Below are 15293 nucleotides of genomic sequence, written 5' to 3'. Positions count from 1 at the left end.
ACACTTAATTTGCAAATCTGTATGTCCTGAGGGTGAATCACCAGGGAAGTGATCATTACTGTTCTTCAGGAAGTCATTTTAAAGAGGTGTGAACTTCTCTGTGGCCAAGAAAGCTTCTTGTTATCCAATAAAATTGGCTGCTGCAATTCCTTCAGTGCATGGTTTCCAGCCATGCTAGCTGCATAATTTTCTCAAGACAGATGAAGATGTTTGTTGTTGATCATATGAGTGCAAGAAGAGAAACTTAAGTGGCCTTTCTGCTCCCTATTTTGGTTTAAACCCCAATGTTTTTTTCGCAGAGGTGGTGGGATGAGGCTGTCGCTTACAGATATCTGTACACCTCAAGGAAAAAGGCTGAAATGGCTCCAAACTCTCCTCCTCGTGTTCTTGGTTATCTTCCTTTCTCCATAGAAAGTAACCTCTTTCTCTTTATGGGGTTTCCCCTTCAAGGTATCTTCATGCAGCTACTCACTAATATTCTAGGGGCTTCCCATGGAATAGTATGGTTGTGGTGAGAACCCACACTCATCAATAATCTCTGCAGAGAGTATTATTCACACAGTAAGCCTTTTGGCAAAAGGCTGGAGAACTGCTTGCTGACTGCCCAAGTAGTCATATAGTAGCATTGGAAATGTGTACCACAAAAATCAGTAATTTTAAACAAATGCTGGTTAAAGTATTTGCAATATACTGGAAAGTTTTACTTCTTCTATCTGTATTTATTCTGTGTTCATGCCAGACAAGACTCCACAGCACTGAAATAAGAGAAGACTAATAGATTCTAGGACTTTGTTTTGAAACATGTTTCTGATTTGATATAGTAGCAGAGAAAAACCACTTCCTCTGATTGCAGTGCTGTTTCATAAACATTGCAAAATATTTCAAAGGTGTTTTAAATATGTAGAGGAGATACAAACAGGTGTTTTTTTTGCTCCAGGAGTCGCAAAGTATTTAGATGGAAATGAGTTGTCTATCCAGGTCTGCTTCAAAGTCTCATGATAGATAATGGGTGACTTCCTTACAACAGTTAAGGCATTACATACAGAAGCTAGTGAAAGAGTAAGCAAGTCTTTTTGTTGACAAAGGAAATATTCCATTCTTGAACCTTTGAATAAAATGAAAGTAATTATTATGTGACAAATACCAACCAAAAAGCATGTGAACCAACCAACAGCAAACCTCCTGTTTCCCTGAAGGTAACCATCTTAGGGCATGAGTGAGCATGGATCATGCTAGATGAAGCAGTGGCTCTGCAAAGGCTTCAACTGCTGAGTTTTAGGCGCAAGACTAAGAGAATGAGACAAGATCCTAAGATGACATAGTATGTGCTGTATGTGAAATACCAAATTTGAATGCATGGACAGTGTAGACAATCCAAACTAAATTTGCCGTTGGCACACGTCAGTGGCTGCTTCTTTCTGCTCAGTCCACAAGAAGAAATGGCAATGTACGTTTTCTTTTTGAAAGATATAATTGCTCAAGATAGTAGTATTATTTGTACCAATAGTCTACTCAAATTGTTAATTATCAATTTTTCCCATTCATCTTTATAAAGACAGATGAAAATGCTTTGTAATTTAGGCTCCATTGTTTCACCCAACATATCTTGTGCACTAGTTGCTAAATCATATTTATTTTTCTTAGGTTAGAGCAGAACCTGTTTTAAACTGAAGTTCAGTGTGACCTGTGTTATCTCACTGTTATAACAGTTCATAGAAACATGGTGTTTCCTTTTGCACTTAGAACCTGTAACTCTTTAAGCTAGTAACATTTATTTTTGTTAGATCTTGTGACTGTCAATAAGCGAATGTTATGCATTGATTGCCTCTGTAAATGAAATGACTGGCATTTGATTTTATATCTGCTGCCTGCCTAGTAGGATTTCCATTTAGAGCTATTTTTCAGGCTCCTTTGCGCTTGCTCCCCAAGTGTACAGCCTTTGTAGGTTTTAGCAATTTAAGTATTTTGGACATTAATTCTCATCACTTGAGAAAACATACGTGTTACAGAGCGCAAGAGTGAAATTCCATCACAATGTTCCAAATGAAACAGTTTAGCTTATAAAACCTCAGAGAAAATGGTCACTTAACATAGGAGTTTCTCACATTTTTGTAAATGTATCAGGTGGTTTTTTACCACAGGACAGTTTTGTTGCATCCAACATCCAAGGCAGTGTGCCAGGAGTGGAGATGTGCTCCTGTTGTGTATAGATGAGGCTCTGATGCAGGAGAAGCTCATTCAGATGACTCAGGTTGGCGCTGGGCAAGTGTACACCGTGTGCCTTGGGTCGCCTTGTGTACTGGGATGGTGATGATGAGTGGTGACTGGTATGGAGCTTTAGATTGGAAGGTGAGGGAAACGTTAAGAACAGGGAAAATATCCATATGGGGGTTGGTGCTGGGCTGTCCATCTAGGAGTGAGAGAGTTACATATGCAGGCTGACTTTGCACCAATAGCACTTTAATGGTTAAACGAAGAGCAGCGTCTCCTTGGTTAGCTGCTGCCTCCCAGGTAGTAGCCTGGGTCTGCACAGAGGACTTCTGGAGCTGTAGCCCTTTAGAGATGGTTGCCCTTAGTTCCAGCCCTGGGCTTAACTTTGGTGAGGATTTTTTTACATTCAGGAGATCTGTCATGTGTGACAGTACAAGAGAATTGCAGAACTTGCTTGTTACTTAGCTACTTGGTGCTCCCCACTGCCCTCCTCGGAGCTGCCCTCCCCCTGCTTAACCTCCTTCTTCCTCCTCACCTGCCCAGGTCTGGGGTCACAACTTCTTGAGAAAGGTTGTCCTTTTATGTTGCCATCTTATTGCAAAAGCTTTATACCTTCTTGGTGATTTCTCATGGGCAGCTCCTCATAGCACTGACTGCTTCTCAGCACAGCCAACAAACTCCCTCTTACATCTTGACCAGCCAACCTACTCTTTTACAATACCTATCCTAATTGGATCCAGCTGTGGCCTATTAAGGGCAAGCCTGTTCCTAATTCTGGATAATTAGTACAGCTGTAACTCCTTAGGGGTGAGATTACCTTCATCACTATTTTCCTACATCCCACCCATCCACAATTCCCCCTTTTCTTTTACTTACAAAGTTGCAGTTTCTCTAGATTTATAGTTCCAGGATATTGACTCAAACTTACATATCATCAGAAACCCTTACACTTATACTTCTGAAGTATTTACCCAAACTTAGATTACATATTACCCAAATTTACACTACATATAATCAGAAACCTTTATACTTCTCTCTCTAAAATATTGACAATATCAACAGCTGTACAACTTTATAAGGCAACTCACAAGAATAAGTTAAAGGCTATATAATAAAAAGACAGCAACAAATCAACAGCTACCTAACTTCATCAACAGCTATAGAACTTTGAACAACATTGATCCAGCATCTCTCCAGTCTTATGCTTATGGAATACAAACTTTTAAACGTATGCTTAATCAAAGATTCATAATTGCAATTCACAAACAAAATGCACACGTTTCATTAGCAAATAAATACACCATACTAAATAATAAAGCTTCTCTTTCCCCAGCCCCCACTGCTGTTTTAATAATTCTCTGCTTCCTTCTAAAGTTGTTGTTGTATTAGTTGATCACTGCAAGCCTCTCTTTTCCTGCTCTGTTTTCCATTCTTTTAAAGTCTTCTAAAGTGATTTCCAGGTGGCAGCCAAATCTGCAGCTGCCTCACCCACTTTTTGACACTATATTTCACAGTCTTTCTTTAACTTCTTTCCATGTATATAAAATAATCTGTTCTGCACTCAATATGTTATTTCTCATTGTGCCCCCAGTGGCTCATCTGTACCTCAGGTGTCAAAATCTGTCAGGTCCAGACCAGTCAGCTTCCCCTGCTGCTCTCAATGCTACGCTGTGCTCCATCTCTGGCTGCATCTCGCACTACAGCCCCCTCCCAATCACATTGGATTACTGTGGAGATGGCCACTATAAAATTTTAGAGGGCTTCTCTTACGTGTTGTCTGTGCGGTTCTGACTCTGCCTCTCAGAGCTGCATTTTGCTGTTGTTCCAGTGCTCATGTTGCAGTGACTTAGCAAACTTCCACCCCTACTCCTCAGCAACCATGCTATTGCTAAGGCACCAGCTACTACTGTGGCCATGCCATTTGCCACTTCTGTCACGCAGCTTGTGTCCTGCTGCACACACTGCCATTCGGGGGAAGCCAGCACCATCCTGGGTCCTTGATCACATCGGCATCACCAAAGGTTTCGTACCTTCTCAGGGATTTCTCATGGGCAGCTCCTCACAGCACTGACTCCTTCTCCTCCTCTGCACAGCCAACAAACCCCATCTTACATCTCCATCGGCCAACCTACTCTTTTGCAATACCTATCCTAATTGGATCTGGCTGTGGCCTATTATAGGGAAGGCCTATTCCTAATGCTTGATAATTAGTACAGCTGTAACTCCTTAGAGCTGAGATTACCTTCATCACTATCTATTTTCCTACATTCCATCCATCCACACTTCTAATGAGGAGACATGAGTAAAATAATTGTACTTCAATACTTGTGCTTCCCCTGTAATCTTCCTCAAAAAGCATCCCTTAGGGCATGAGAGGATAGAAGCCTGGTTGTTAAAGAGTTTAACTAGATCCTAGCACAAGTGATTAGAAAGTGCTGACCATCTTTCTTTTGAGGGTAACCCTGTGGGTCAGAGCAGGCCATTGGTGCTACCAAGAAACACTAGATCTTATGTGGGATCCAGGTAAAGCCAGGTAAAATCTTCACAGCCTTAATGATAAATGTTGGTTGATAGCAATGTATGTGGAAGAGATATGGTTGTATTGTTGGTTTGATTTCTTGCTGTTGTTTATTCAAGATGTAATTGTATAGAATGTTCTGAGAATTGGGTGCCTCCACCTTCCAAACAAGCTTACAAATCTTGTGCTGCCTGGCAAGACTGCAGCCAGAAGGAGGTTCGGATTTTATCTGCTTGTGTGTGTATCAGTTCTGGATTGATGTAGCTAAAACTGAGGAAAAATGGATGCAGATGCTCCTAACGGTATCCTAAAAGCTTTTGGGAGGTGTGTGGTGAGGGTGTGTCACTTTAAATGTGGTACAGTCCTAATGGAAATTGTATTTGTTAAAAATATTTGTGGCTTCCCTGTGGAGAAGCACAAAGGCTTCACTGCCTTTATTGTGTGTGGTGTTTTCAGTTTGTCATTTGGTGTCATTGTTTTACAAGGTTGCTGAGAAAAGTGTTTGTGCTAGTGAAGCTCTGGCAATGTGAGCCTTGGTGGTGTTTGTCGATTTTTTTTTTTTCTTCCCTCCTGAAATTAATCACTTGTTGCTTTGTTTCTGGTTTCCAGGGTCTTGGTTGGTGCTCCCAAGGCAGAATCTAAATACAGCACCTCTGTTCAGTCCCCAGGAGCAGTGTTTAAGTGTCGAGTCCATACCAACCCTGACAGAAGATGTACAGAACTGGATATGGGGAGAGGTGGGTAGTTATGATGTTGGCACAGCAGGAAGCAACCAAAAAAATCCAAACTGCATGGCCAGCAGTCCTTCTTCCAACTTCAAATTGGCCCCAAAATATTGAGAGGCAGCCATCAGCCTTTCCTGATGGATTTTGAACACTGTTACCAAAAGTGTCATATTATTTTCGGCATTACAAAATAACATCCCACTGGTGCTGGTATCCTCTCAATGACCTTGCTTGCTCTTTACAGAGTGTAACCAGATAATGTGGATTTTTGCCTGCTAAACCTGAGCTTCTGTCTTTTTTTCTCCTGCTTCAGTGTGACTTTTTGTCATGTTGGTGACTATGTACATGTTTTGGAGCGCTACTGCCTGCTCCAGGAAGTGCTGAAGTCAAAGTGCATGGGATGACCCCAGGCAATGCCGTGATGGGCTCACGATATGTGGTGTTATTGGTAATGTGGTGATCTATGGGTTCCCTCATAATACAGCAAATAATTTCTTGAGTTTACTTTTTGTATTCAAGTGGTCTCAGTGAGATCTCTTGTATGCCATTTCATGGGATCAGGGTTGACTTCAGTTACTCTGATGAACTGTCTGAGGCAGGGGAAGGTGGAGGCCTAAAGTAAAATTATAATCTAAAACTTCCTGCTGGATAATGATGGTAAAGAATGAAGCATTTTAATATTTTGGTTTTCTTGGTGACATGTTGCTTTTTCTGCCTTTATAAAATATGACTTAATCTTTTCATACTTACACTAAGTAGAATTTCTGTTTATGAAGTTTACGTGTGTTAAGACAGTGTTTTGGCTAAGTGGTTTGTCCTCTACCAGATTATACGTTGTCATGGATTCATGAGTGTTGCCTGACAGAACTGCAGATTTCAGTATTTTTTTTTTTTAAGTGCCCCTGATCTCATTTTCAAGATTGCATTCAGGAGGCAATCTGATACCTCTCCCAAACTTAATGGTTTGGTGGTTCATTTAAGTAGAGCTGTGACCATAGTGTGATAGCTGTTGGCTGTTGGGAAGAGGGTCTGTCCTCAGCTGTTTATGTGCATGGTGTCACTTAAGAGTGAGAACATTGCCCCAGTTAATGCATTCACAAACTAATAAATAATCAGGATGCAGGGGGAAAGAAAAGCATTGTCTAATGTTTGATGGCAAATCTCTTTTTTGTCAGGATTCTTTGGTAGGTATTTAAAATTCGTGTCTTCTTGCCTTGCTGCCTTTCCCTTTTTTTCTGTAGGCAATTCTCGGGGCATGCTTTGTGGAAAGACCTGTAAGGAAGACAGAGATGATGAATGGATGGGTGTGAGCCTAGCTAGACAGCCAAAGGCTGGTGGAAGTGTGCTGGTAAGTCCATACTATTCTTTGATGTTGTTAAAAATGTAGCTGCTGCCTGACTAAGCACATCAGGATTGTGTTGGGCAGTGACTGACAGAGTCCAGAGTAAGAGGCAGCAGATTCTGTAGTCCCTTTCTTCAAGCAGTGTTGTAGTGTGTTTTTTGTTTTATTAGTATGTTTACTGTTTGATTGGTAATTTTGTAGTTTCCTTATGCTGTTCCTTTTGTCCCTGCTGTTCTTCCAGAATCTTTGTACTTCTCCTTTCATTCAATGCCAGTCTCTTCCCCAACCTGCCTTCTTTTGAGAAATTTCCCTGTCATTTTTGTATTTCTCCAAATTTTATTAGCTCACTGAAAATGTTCTCCTCCCTTGAAATTATTTACTGGTTTATACATTGTATTCCCCGCCTTGTTTTTCACTCCCAATTCTCCTGATTTAATAAAGATTGTATCCTGCCCCCTATATATAAGTCATTGTCTGCCCCCAGTTCGGGGTCCTGGGACGCTGAAGAGGGGAAGTTTTACCATCGAATAAAGTTACCCCAGAACCCATGGTGCTGCTCTTTGATTTTATACTGCACCGTCACTGGTAGCTGGGATTCAACGGTGCTCAAAGGGGGGATTTGCTGCCTTCCCTGTCACCATCTAGCCAGGACGAGTGGCAAAGCAGAAGTGAGCCCCAGCCAGAGGACGTGATTGATAGAGAGAGGATTCCAAGCCATCACACCTGACTTGTGTCAGCCAACGACTTCCTCCTAAGTCTGAGGGTTTATATCTTTGAACTAAATAAATACAATTTGTCTGGGAGGTATTCTGATAATTTGTTCTTTTTGTAGTTTGCCTGTGTTTATGTAGGAAATATGAAAGCATGCATTTTCCTTGAGCATATGAATTGCGTCTCAAAACTTACAAGGAAAAATGTAAATTGCTCTTTGTGGCCATATTTTTCATTTATCTATATTAATTTCCTATTGACAAAGTAGAAGAGGTGCAAGTAGAGATGTCTTAACTGTGTGTGGATTGACTTACTGATTTCGGTGTGGTTACTGTGTATATAGACGGGACAAGGAGAGCAGATGTAATCTTTAGGATGTGCAATATTTCTTCGCAAAACTTTTCCTGTGATATTGTAAAGATTCCTTGCCAAAACCCTTTCTAGAAAGCATGGGTATTTTACATTATGATTTTACATTTATTGCCTGTACATTCATCCATGGTTGGATTCTGACTGTCTACCTGAGTGAGTGTGTCTGCAGGGAAGTTAACAGAAATATAAATAAATTTGCAGCAAAATGTTGTGTGTATTCTATGTGGCAGGCAAATATCAAGGTTGTATCAGGGTAACCTTGACAGCAGTCTAATTCTAAACAGCACTGTTTGTGAATAGGAAACTTTTAGCTGGCCTCATCTTTCCAATGATATAGATAACTGCCCTTGTATTTAACATCAAACTGTCAAAAAGCTGCTAGTGAGAAAGATCTTGTGCAGTGATTACTGTACCAATCACCTGTAAAAGGCAAGAGGATAAACCTGCTTCTCTCAAAGATCTTTTTTTTTAATATGTGCTCAGGGTACAGGTGCTTATGCCCCAGATCCTTGTGCACCGACTTCCCTGTGGGAGAGCAGGTAGGTTTGATACCTTTCTGTCACAGAATTGTGATATTTTTTCACCTTATCTCTCTTGGTATATATCTTGTTAATGTGATAGGGGCTATCTTTACTTTTCTTGGATGTTATAAACATGTTCAGGACTAAAGGAGGAGGGGAGAAAGAGTGGCATAAATTAAATGCACTGTAAACATATACAAGAGAAGCCAAAATTAAGGCATTCATGGTAGTGTAAGCAATTTATATTTTCAGGGTGTATCCTGAGCTGTAGAGAATCAGTTGTGTGTGACAACTGAGGAGTAACTTGCATTTAACAGGGTAACACTACCCTTGAGAGACATCCTTTTCATTGTCCAGTCATCAGGCTAGCATTCATCCTAATTAATTTTTAGAAGGTTGTTAATTTTTTTCAGGCAACTCTTAATTTCTTGTCAAAACTATATTTTAAGAATAGCAGGTTTGTGTATTTTGGTTCCAAGGGAAGCAGGTTGCAGCTGATGCTTAGGGGTCATGTCCCTGAAGAGAAGCAGTAATTGAAGGGAATGCTAATGGGGCAAAAAGCCAAGCAACTGCCAAGCTGGGTGCTGGCTGGCTAAATGGAGGCTACTAGGGTGAGAGACATGGGTGGTCTTGGATTAGGGCTAAGAGGGTAGACATTTCATACATAAAGCAGGTTAAAAGTGAAATATAGGTAAAGTACAATACACAGCTGGTACTATGCTTATTTCAGTGCAGCTTAGGCTGGTAAAATGTCTCCACAAGTGACACTGATCTAAAACAATCCTAATTCAGGCCTCTGACAAGATTATGCTGCCCCTTACCACACAGACCATGTTGAGATGCCGGAGAATTTTTAATTATATAATTGTCATTATTATTTATCACCAAAGTCTTAAACTACTAATTATATGTCTGTGCGCATCTGTGTGTAAACAGAGCCTGAAATGAATGCATACAGATTCCTTTGTGGAAGGAAATTACCTATATGTTTCAGGTCATTGTTGCTCTCTGTTTTGAAAACTTTTTACTGAAAAAGATTTGTGATTTTCCCACAGATGGTTTTCCATACATGCACTCTTTTAATTTTAGGGATCAGCATTTCTTTAAAATATAACTTTTCTTTGAGGCCCATTTGAAAAACTGGTTTTCTGAGATGTGTCTGAATATGTGTTCATAGCTGTATTTGCCTTTTTTTTAATTGCTAGATAACTTGAGTGTGTTTCTTTAGTTAGGAGTGTGTAGAGTATATATTGTCAGACATTAAACTCTATTTACTGCATCTCCTCCAGGAATTCCTTTAAGTCAGAGTAATATCTTTCTGGTCAGTAGTCCTGGGTGGATTTTTTGTTTCCCATAAACAAGTGTAGTTGCCTGTGTGAAATATTCATGCTCTTGGCATCCTGTGTTAAATTAACTAGTCACACAGTTTAATTGTGGGTTATATAAAGAAGTGTATGCTTTTGCTTTGTAGCTGCTTTGTGGCCTAAATTTTTTTCTTACCAGCCTTTCTCAGTTGCCTGTAAGAGTGCCAGCTAGGGAAGGTGAGGAGCATGCCAGAGGGCATTAGTTGGTGTTTGGTAAAAGGGAGATTGTGTTTGAGCCCATATTGTGTCAGGATGTTACTAAACCAGAATTTGGTGTTTGTGTGATGGATTAAATAGTAAAGCATCAAATAGTGAGGATATAAACAAATGTAGGAGTAAGATTGAATGAGAAAGTTTCTTGTCCTTGGATATACTATCAGCCAGTCTGCATTAATCTCAGTACTGCAATAATACATCTGATATTGCCCATTCTTTCAAAACTGAAACAGTAAAATTCCTCCTTTTGCTTTTGTTGGGAGAGGAACCAGGGGCATTGCATTGTGACTGGGAGATAAGCCACATCCTTCAGTCTTGCTCTTCCTGAATACCTGCCACTTCTGTCATTGTGTTGCTCTTCCTGTGGAGCAGAGCTGGTGGCTGCAACAATATGCACAAAAGCCGAGTGTCAGCAGTTCTGAAATGGCCTGTTCATAATACTGCAGTACTGCAGTGTCAGCCATCAATAGATATCTCATCTTGCTTTGCTCGGAAGCATTTTATTTTGCTTCAAGGGTTTGTATAATTTCTCCCCTGTTCTGTGGTAGAGCTGGAACCTGTACCCCAGCCGCAGCTGCTGAGCACCAAAGTATGCTAATGGTTTCCTTATTGCACAGGGACTTACCTATAACTTGCATCTAAAATAGGGTGCATAGGTTGTCAGTTGTTTGGAATTGCCTCAAATTCAGGTGACTTGCTTCTGTTCCAAAGACCTGTTCAGACATGTGGTGTTGCTGCCAGAGGAGGAAGCATGTAGCCACATCACCTTGCCTTGGCAATGTTGAATGATACAGTGACAGTGAACTGTAATCAACTCTAAATGCTTTTGAGAAGACAGAAAAAACAAAATTGGGTGTGTTGTGGTAGGGAGACAAATGTGCTGGTTATCTGGCTGCAGAGAAATGAGTTTTGAGGAGGAAGAGGAGCTGCTGGACTCCTGTCCATTGTAAAAAGGTCAAATTCTGTAGCAGTGGCACAGGGAAGTCTGGGGAAGTACTAACCCGGGTAACCAAGGAGAGCTCATCCCTTGAAGGTTTGCAGACTAAGGCAGTCAGTGGTGAACTGTAGTGTGCCTGAATACACATCATGATGAAGGTACAGAAAAGTGGTCATTAACCCAAGACTTAACAGATTCATTTAAGTGTGTCCAGAATTGCTAGACTGAGCCCGTAGCCTCCAGTTGATTTTGAACATACTTCTTACCCAGCAGCAGCTTTTTCTTTCCTTATATTGTTTTATATTTCTTGGCTTCTTCACCTCACTCCTGAGCAAAGCCACCTGCTTGTGATGAAACACTGTTGTTGTCCCTGACTCCATTGTTTGTACTCTTCTGAGAGAGATTAATTAGTAGGTTAATTTATGTGAGTGTCTTGCAGTTTCTGAAATATAAAATTATAATACCACAATCCTTTATCTTTGCAAAATTTAAAAAAATACTCTTGGACTGTTTCCATTTGAATTTCTATCCAGAGTTGGGATTGATGATGCTGTTGCTGTAATGGTATGTGTATTTATGACATTGTCTTTGCAGTGGTTGTGCATGTGTATATTTGTGCCACAGATCCATCAGGACAGAAGCTATTTCGTGGTTTTGCTGAAAATGAGTGTTTCACGTGTTGGTTATCTGTTGCTGTTGAATTTTGAATGGGTAGTGCGTGGGGATGGAAATCATAACTGAGCCTCCTCAAAGTGCATACAGGAGTCTCCAAAGCTGCTCTTTATTGTACTTCTCACATGCATTTGGCTGTGGAGCTGAGTGCCCTCAGAAGATTCTTTGCATCACAGGTGGCAGTCTGCAGCATGCAGTGTGGTGCAAAACTTTCTGCAGCCCCCAGAGCCCCTCACTGTCCCTCTGTGATAGCCATATGTGGAAATATGTGCCTCTCTTTGAGCACAGGAAATTAAGAAAGCAATAAATATCAAATGTAGTACTGCTAACAGTAGAGCAGGTTTTGCACAACTGATTTTGCTCTTTGAGAGTAGCATTACGTATTTATATCTTTCTGGACATAAGTATATTGAAATCTGTTGGTGGCTGGATTGAATTTTGAGCCTCTCAGTGGCTGATACACATCCAATGTCCTTTAGTGGGGAGGTGACACAGCTGTGCCTGCGTTATGGGTGGATATAGTTTTTAACAGTGTTGAGATGCTCCTATGGGCAGCTTGGAGGTGCTAAAGCAGAAAAGTGGGGTAGCACACAGAAATGGAAGACAGAGCTTATCTCATCTGGGGAGGATGGAGTCAAATACGGGATTCATGAAGGGGATTAATGCAGAGCATCCAGGAAAAGCCAAAGGCATGTGGAGGAGATGATTTGTAGCATAGAGGCTTGGTCTATTAGCATGGAGTTAAGCTTTAAATTATGTAAATTGACACATCTACAGTGACTTAAGTGTAGACTCAGACCAGCTGGAGATAAGGTCTGGCATGTGCTAAGTTCAAAGCCATTGCTGTTTAACATTTCCTTTTCTTTTATTCCAAATAAATCTTGAGCAGAAACCAACTTGTGGTTTGGCTGGCAGCAATAAAGTGTTAGTTTTTGGAGCAAATGGGTTCTGAGAAGTTGTGAACCAGGCTCTACATTGCTTGCATGTGTGCCTGTGTGTGGCAGTTGTACTGAGCTAGTGTCTGGTGAATCCTGTTTTTCAGGATGATCTCATTCTTCACTATAAAGCTCAGCAGCTTGTCTGCACCTTGGCTAGTGTTGCCACTGTTGTTGCTACAAAATTCTTGGCGTTTTCAATTAAATTCACAACCAGTAAGCAAGGCTCAGCACATCTGTCACCAGAACACAGAGCTGCCATTCCCAGTGGAAACCAACCTTTGACTCACACATGCATTATTTGGTGGTATAACCTTCTGAGTATTCTCAGTGTCTTTATTTCTGTTTTTCACCTTTTGCTGGGTTGCATTTTTAGTTAGAAAAGTTTTGCTGTCTGTGGGGATTCATGTGCAGTCAGAGATTCTGTAATTTCCAGCATAGGCTCTGAGACTTCTTGTTTTCCTAATTACATACATGTGAAGGCTGAGATCTGAGCTGCCAGGTCAGACAATGTCCTGAGCTGCAGAAGGTAACAATGAGAAGATACTTTAGAATGTAAGGAGAGTACAATAGATTTGTGGGGTGAAGGTGGTGCTGAGTCGTCCTGTTCATGCATGCCCTGCCATGGTCAGAGTAATCTCCTGTGACTCTGGGCCAGTAACCCATGTTATGTGATCTGTTTAGGCATGTGCACACCGCTGGAAAAACATCTACTATGAGACAGAGTATATCTTGCCCCATGGCTTCTGCAACATCATTCCTCCTGACCTGCAGTCCAAAGGGAGGAAGCTCTTGCCCTGCTATGAAGGTAAGGAGTCAGGCCAGGAGTGGAGCTTATAATGTCCCTTGCTATGCTTCTAATAATACAATAACCTTCACTACTGTTTTTTTTTTTTAAACATGTGACTGCCTTGTGGCCCAGCTGTGGTGGCAGTTACATTTTGGATGAAGTTGGGAGAGTAGCACAACTGGATTTGTGGCTGGTAAAGTGCATGGTTGCACTTTACTGGAGGAATGAAAAGTTTCTGAATTGTGTTTTGAGGCAGCAGCTCTCCCCTTAGGTAAATACTGAGAAGATATTGCTATGAGCTTGGCCTTTTGTGCTTCACTGTGACATGGAATAAAAATGCTGAATTATGTTGCGGTCATGAACCAAGAGGATTGGGATGTGGGACAAGGGAGAAGGGTTACTTTCCTCATCACTTCAGGATACTCCTGCAACAATTTATATTAAATTGCTGCTGTGTTAAGATCTGGGTTAGAGGTGGATACAGAGGGAGGGCTCCAGCTCTGAGCCATGGATGGCTGTGCCTTTTGGTTCTGCACCAAATCTCATGTGCCATCATTTTAATTTCTCTTTCTCTAGTGCATGTGAAACTTTTACATCATGTTTCCATTTTTTAAAGACTTCAGAAGACAGAGACTCCTTGGCCAAAAGCAATTAACTGAATAAGAGGCACAAATGTGTTGTTAGGTAGAAGAGAGTATCTCCTAAGATTCTTGGCCTTGAGAGGAACATTTTGGGGAAAGCAGCCTTGCTTCCTCCTTTCTTTCATTTCTTCATTGTAGAAGCCTGAGGAATTGGGTGAGTTTGGAGGACAAAATACAGCAGGGTTTGTCGTGGGCAAGACCTCTGATTTTACTTATTTGCTTTTAACTGTTTGCCCTCCTGTCCATAGCTGGCAGCAGCCAGCAGCAGCCTTGGTGCTGGCATTAGTAATTTGGAGAGGGATAAGGCAGTGAAGGTCCTGGCAAGTTTCTCTGTTGCTATTGAGTGGCCAGGTCCTAGCTTGGTGGTCTGTAAAGCCAGATCTGTGACAGAACTGTGTCCATTTCATGCTCACTGTTCTGAGGTGGCTCCTCACCTCCCTCTGGGCTTTGCTTAGGAATCTACCATTGCAAACCTACCCGCCTTTTGGAGATGGCAGGCACTTGTGCATTGATGTTTTCCTGCCCTGAAATTGGTCATTATTTGATATGTGAGAAGTTCTGAGGGACTTGTACCAGCCATACTAGCTGCTGTGCAGCAGAGTACATATAAGCTATATAAGCTTTCCTGTTGTGGGTACTGTATTTGTCTTTTCCTGCCTTTCTGCCCTCTTTGTTAGTGTCTTGGTTTGACCCGGAAGTGAGTTTTTGGAAGGGTTGTGGTCAAACCAATCAGTGGCCAGAATTGAAATTGGCACTTGGTGTGGCCACTGGGATTTGGATATGCTTCTGAGAACACACGGGGGTTAAAAGCAGAGCATTCCGAAAGAAACATTCTCTTTAGATCTGGCAGGTGAGCTGGTCTGACCTCTTCTCCTTGCTCAGCTGCGTCTGGGTGGGGGAGGGGGAGGCCATGTGGCCTGAGGGAAGGGAGGCCGGGAGCCCCTGCAAGAGGCACGGGTGGAGAAGAGTCCTCTCCAGCCGAGAGTTTAGAGGGGACGGAGGATGGGAAAGAAGAGAGGGTTTAAATAGTTGAAGAAAATGCCAGCAGATGAGAGTGCCCTAGATGGAGGAGATGATTGGAGTGGCTTTGGCTAGACTTTTCTCTTACATAGCCACGGGCGAAACCAATTTCTTCCCATAATGCAGAGACTGCACCTTGGGGGAGGCGGTTGGCCAGAAGCCAAGAATGATAAGGCCGCAAGGAGAGTTAGAAAAAACAGAGTCTGAGGGGGAGGGTGTGGTGGAGCCTTCTGCCTTCAGTGAAGGATCTCTGTTTTTGAGACCCAGGCCCCAAGGGAGTGGGAGGCCCATGGTGCAAGAGGGAGATTCCTCTCTCCT

The 15293-nt window shown here is 41.7% G+C and overlaps 1 protein-coding gene across 2 annotated transcripts in view; it reads left to right on the top strand.

Annotated features, from left to right (window-relative positions):
- Positions 1–15293, top strand: part of ITGA9 (integrin subunit alpha 9) — a 245397-nt gene that overhangs the window by 4914 nt on the left and 225190 nt on the right. The window contains exons 1-4 of one of the 2 annotated variants that reach the window (XM_039715128.1): positions 4569–4744; positions 5339–5466; positions 6696–6802; positions 13209–13332. In XM_039715128.1, the coding sequence (XP_039571062.1) occupies positions 4722–4744; positions 5339–5466; positions 6696–6802; positions 13209–13332 (382 nt within the window). In that variant the 5' untranslated portion in view covers positions 4569–4721. Of the gene's footprint in view, positions 1–4568; positions 4745–5338; positions 5467–6695; positions 6803–13208; positions 13333–15293 lie in introns of those variants that run through there. The other variant, XM_039715127.1, reaches the window with a different exon arrangement.

Source organism: Passer montanus, unplaced genomic scaffold, assembly GCF_014805655.1.
Source record: "Passer montanus isolate IOZ18808 unplaced genomic scaffold, ASM1480565v1 scaffold32, whole genome shotgun sequence".
Lineage (NCBI taxonomy): Eukaryota > Metazoa > Chordata > Aves > Passeriformes > Passeridae > Passer > Passer montanus.
Note: the sequence above shows the minus strand (reverse complement) of the source record. Positions and strands in the feature narration are given on the sequence as shown.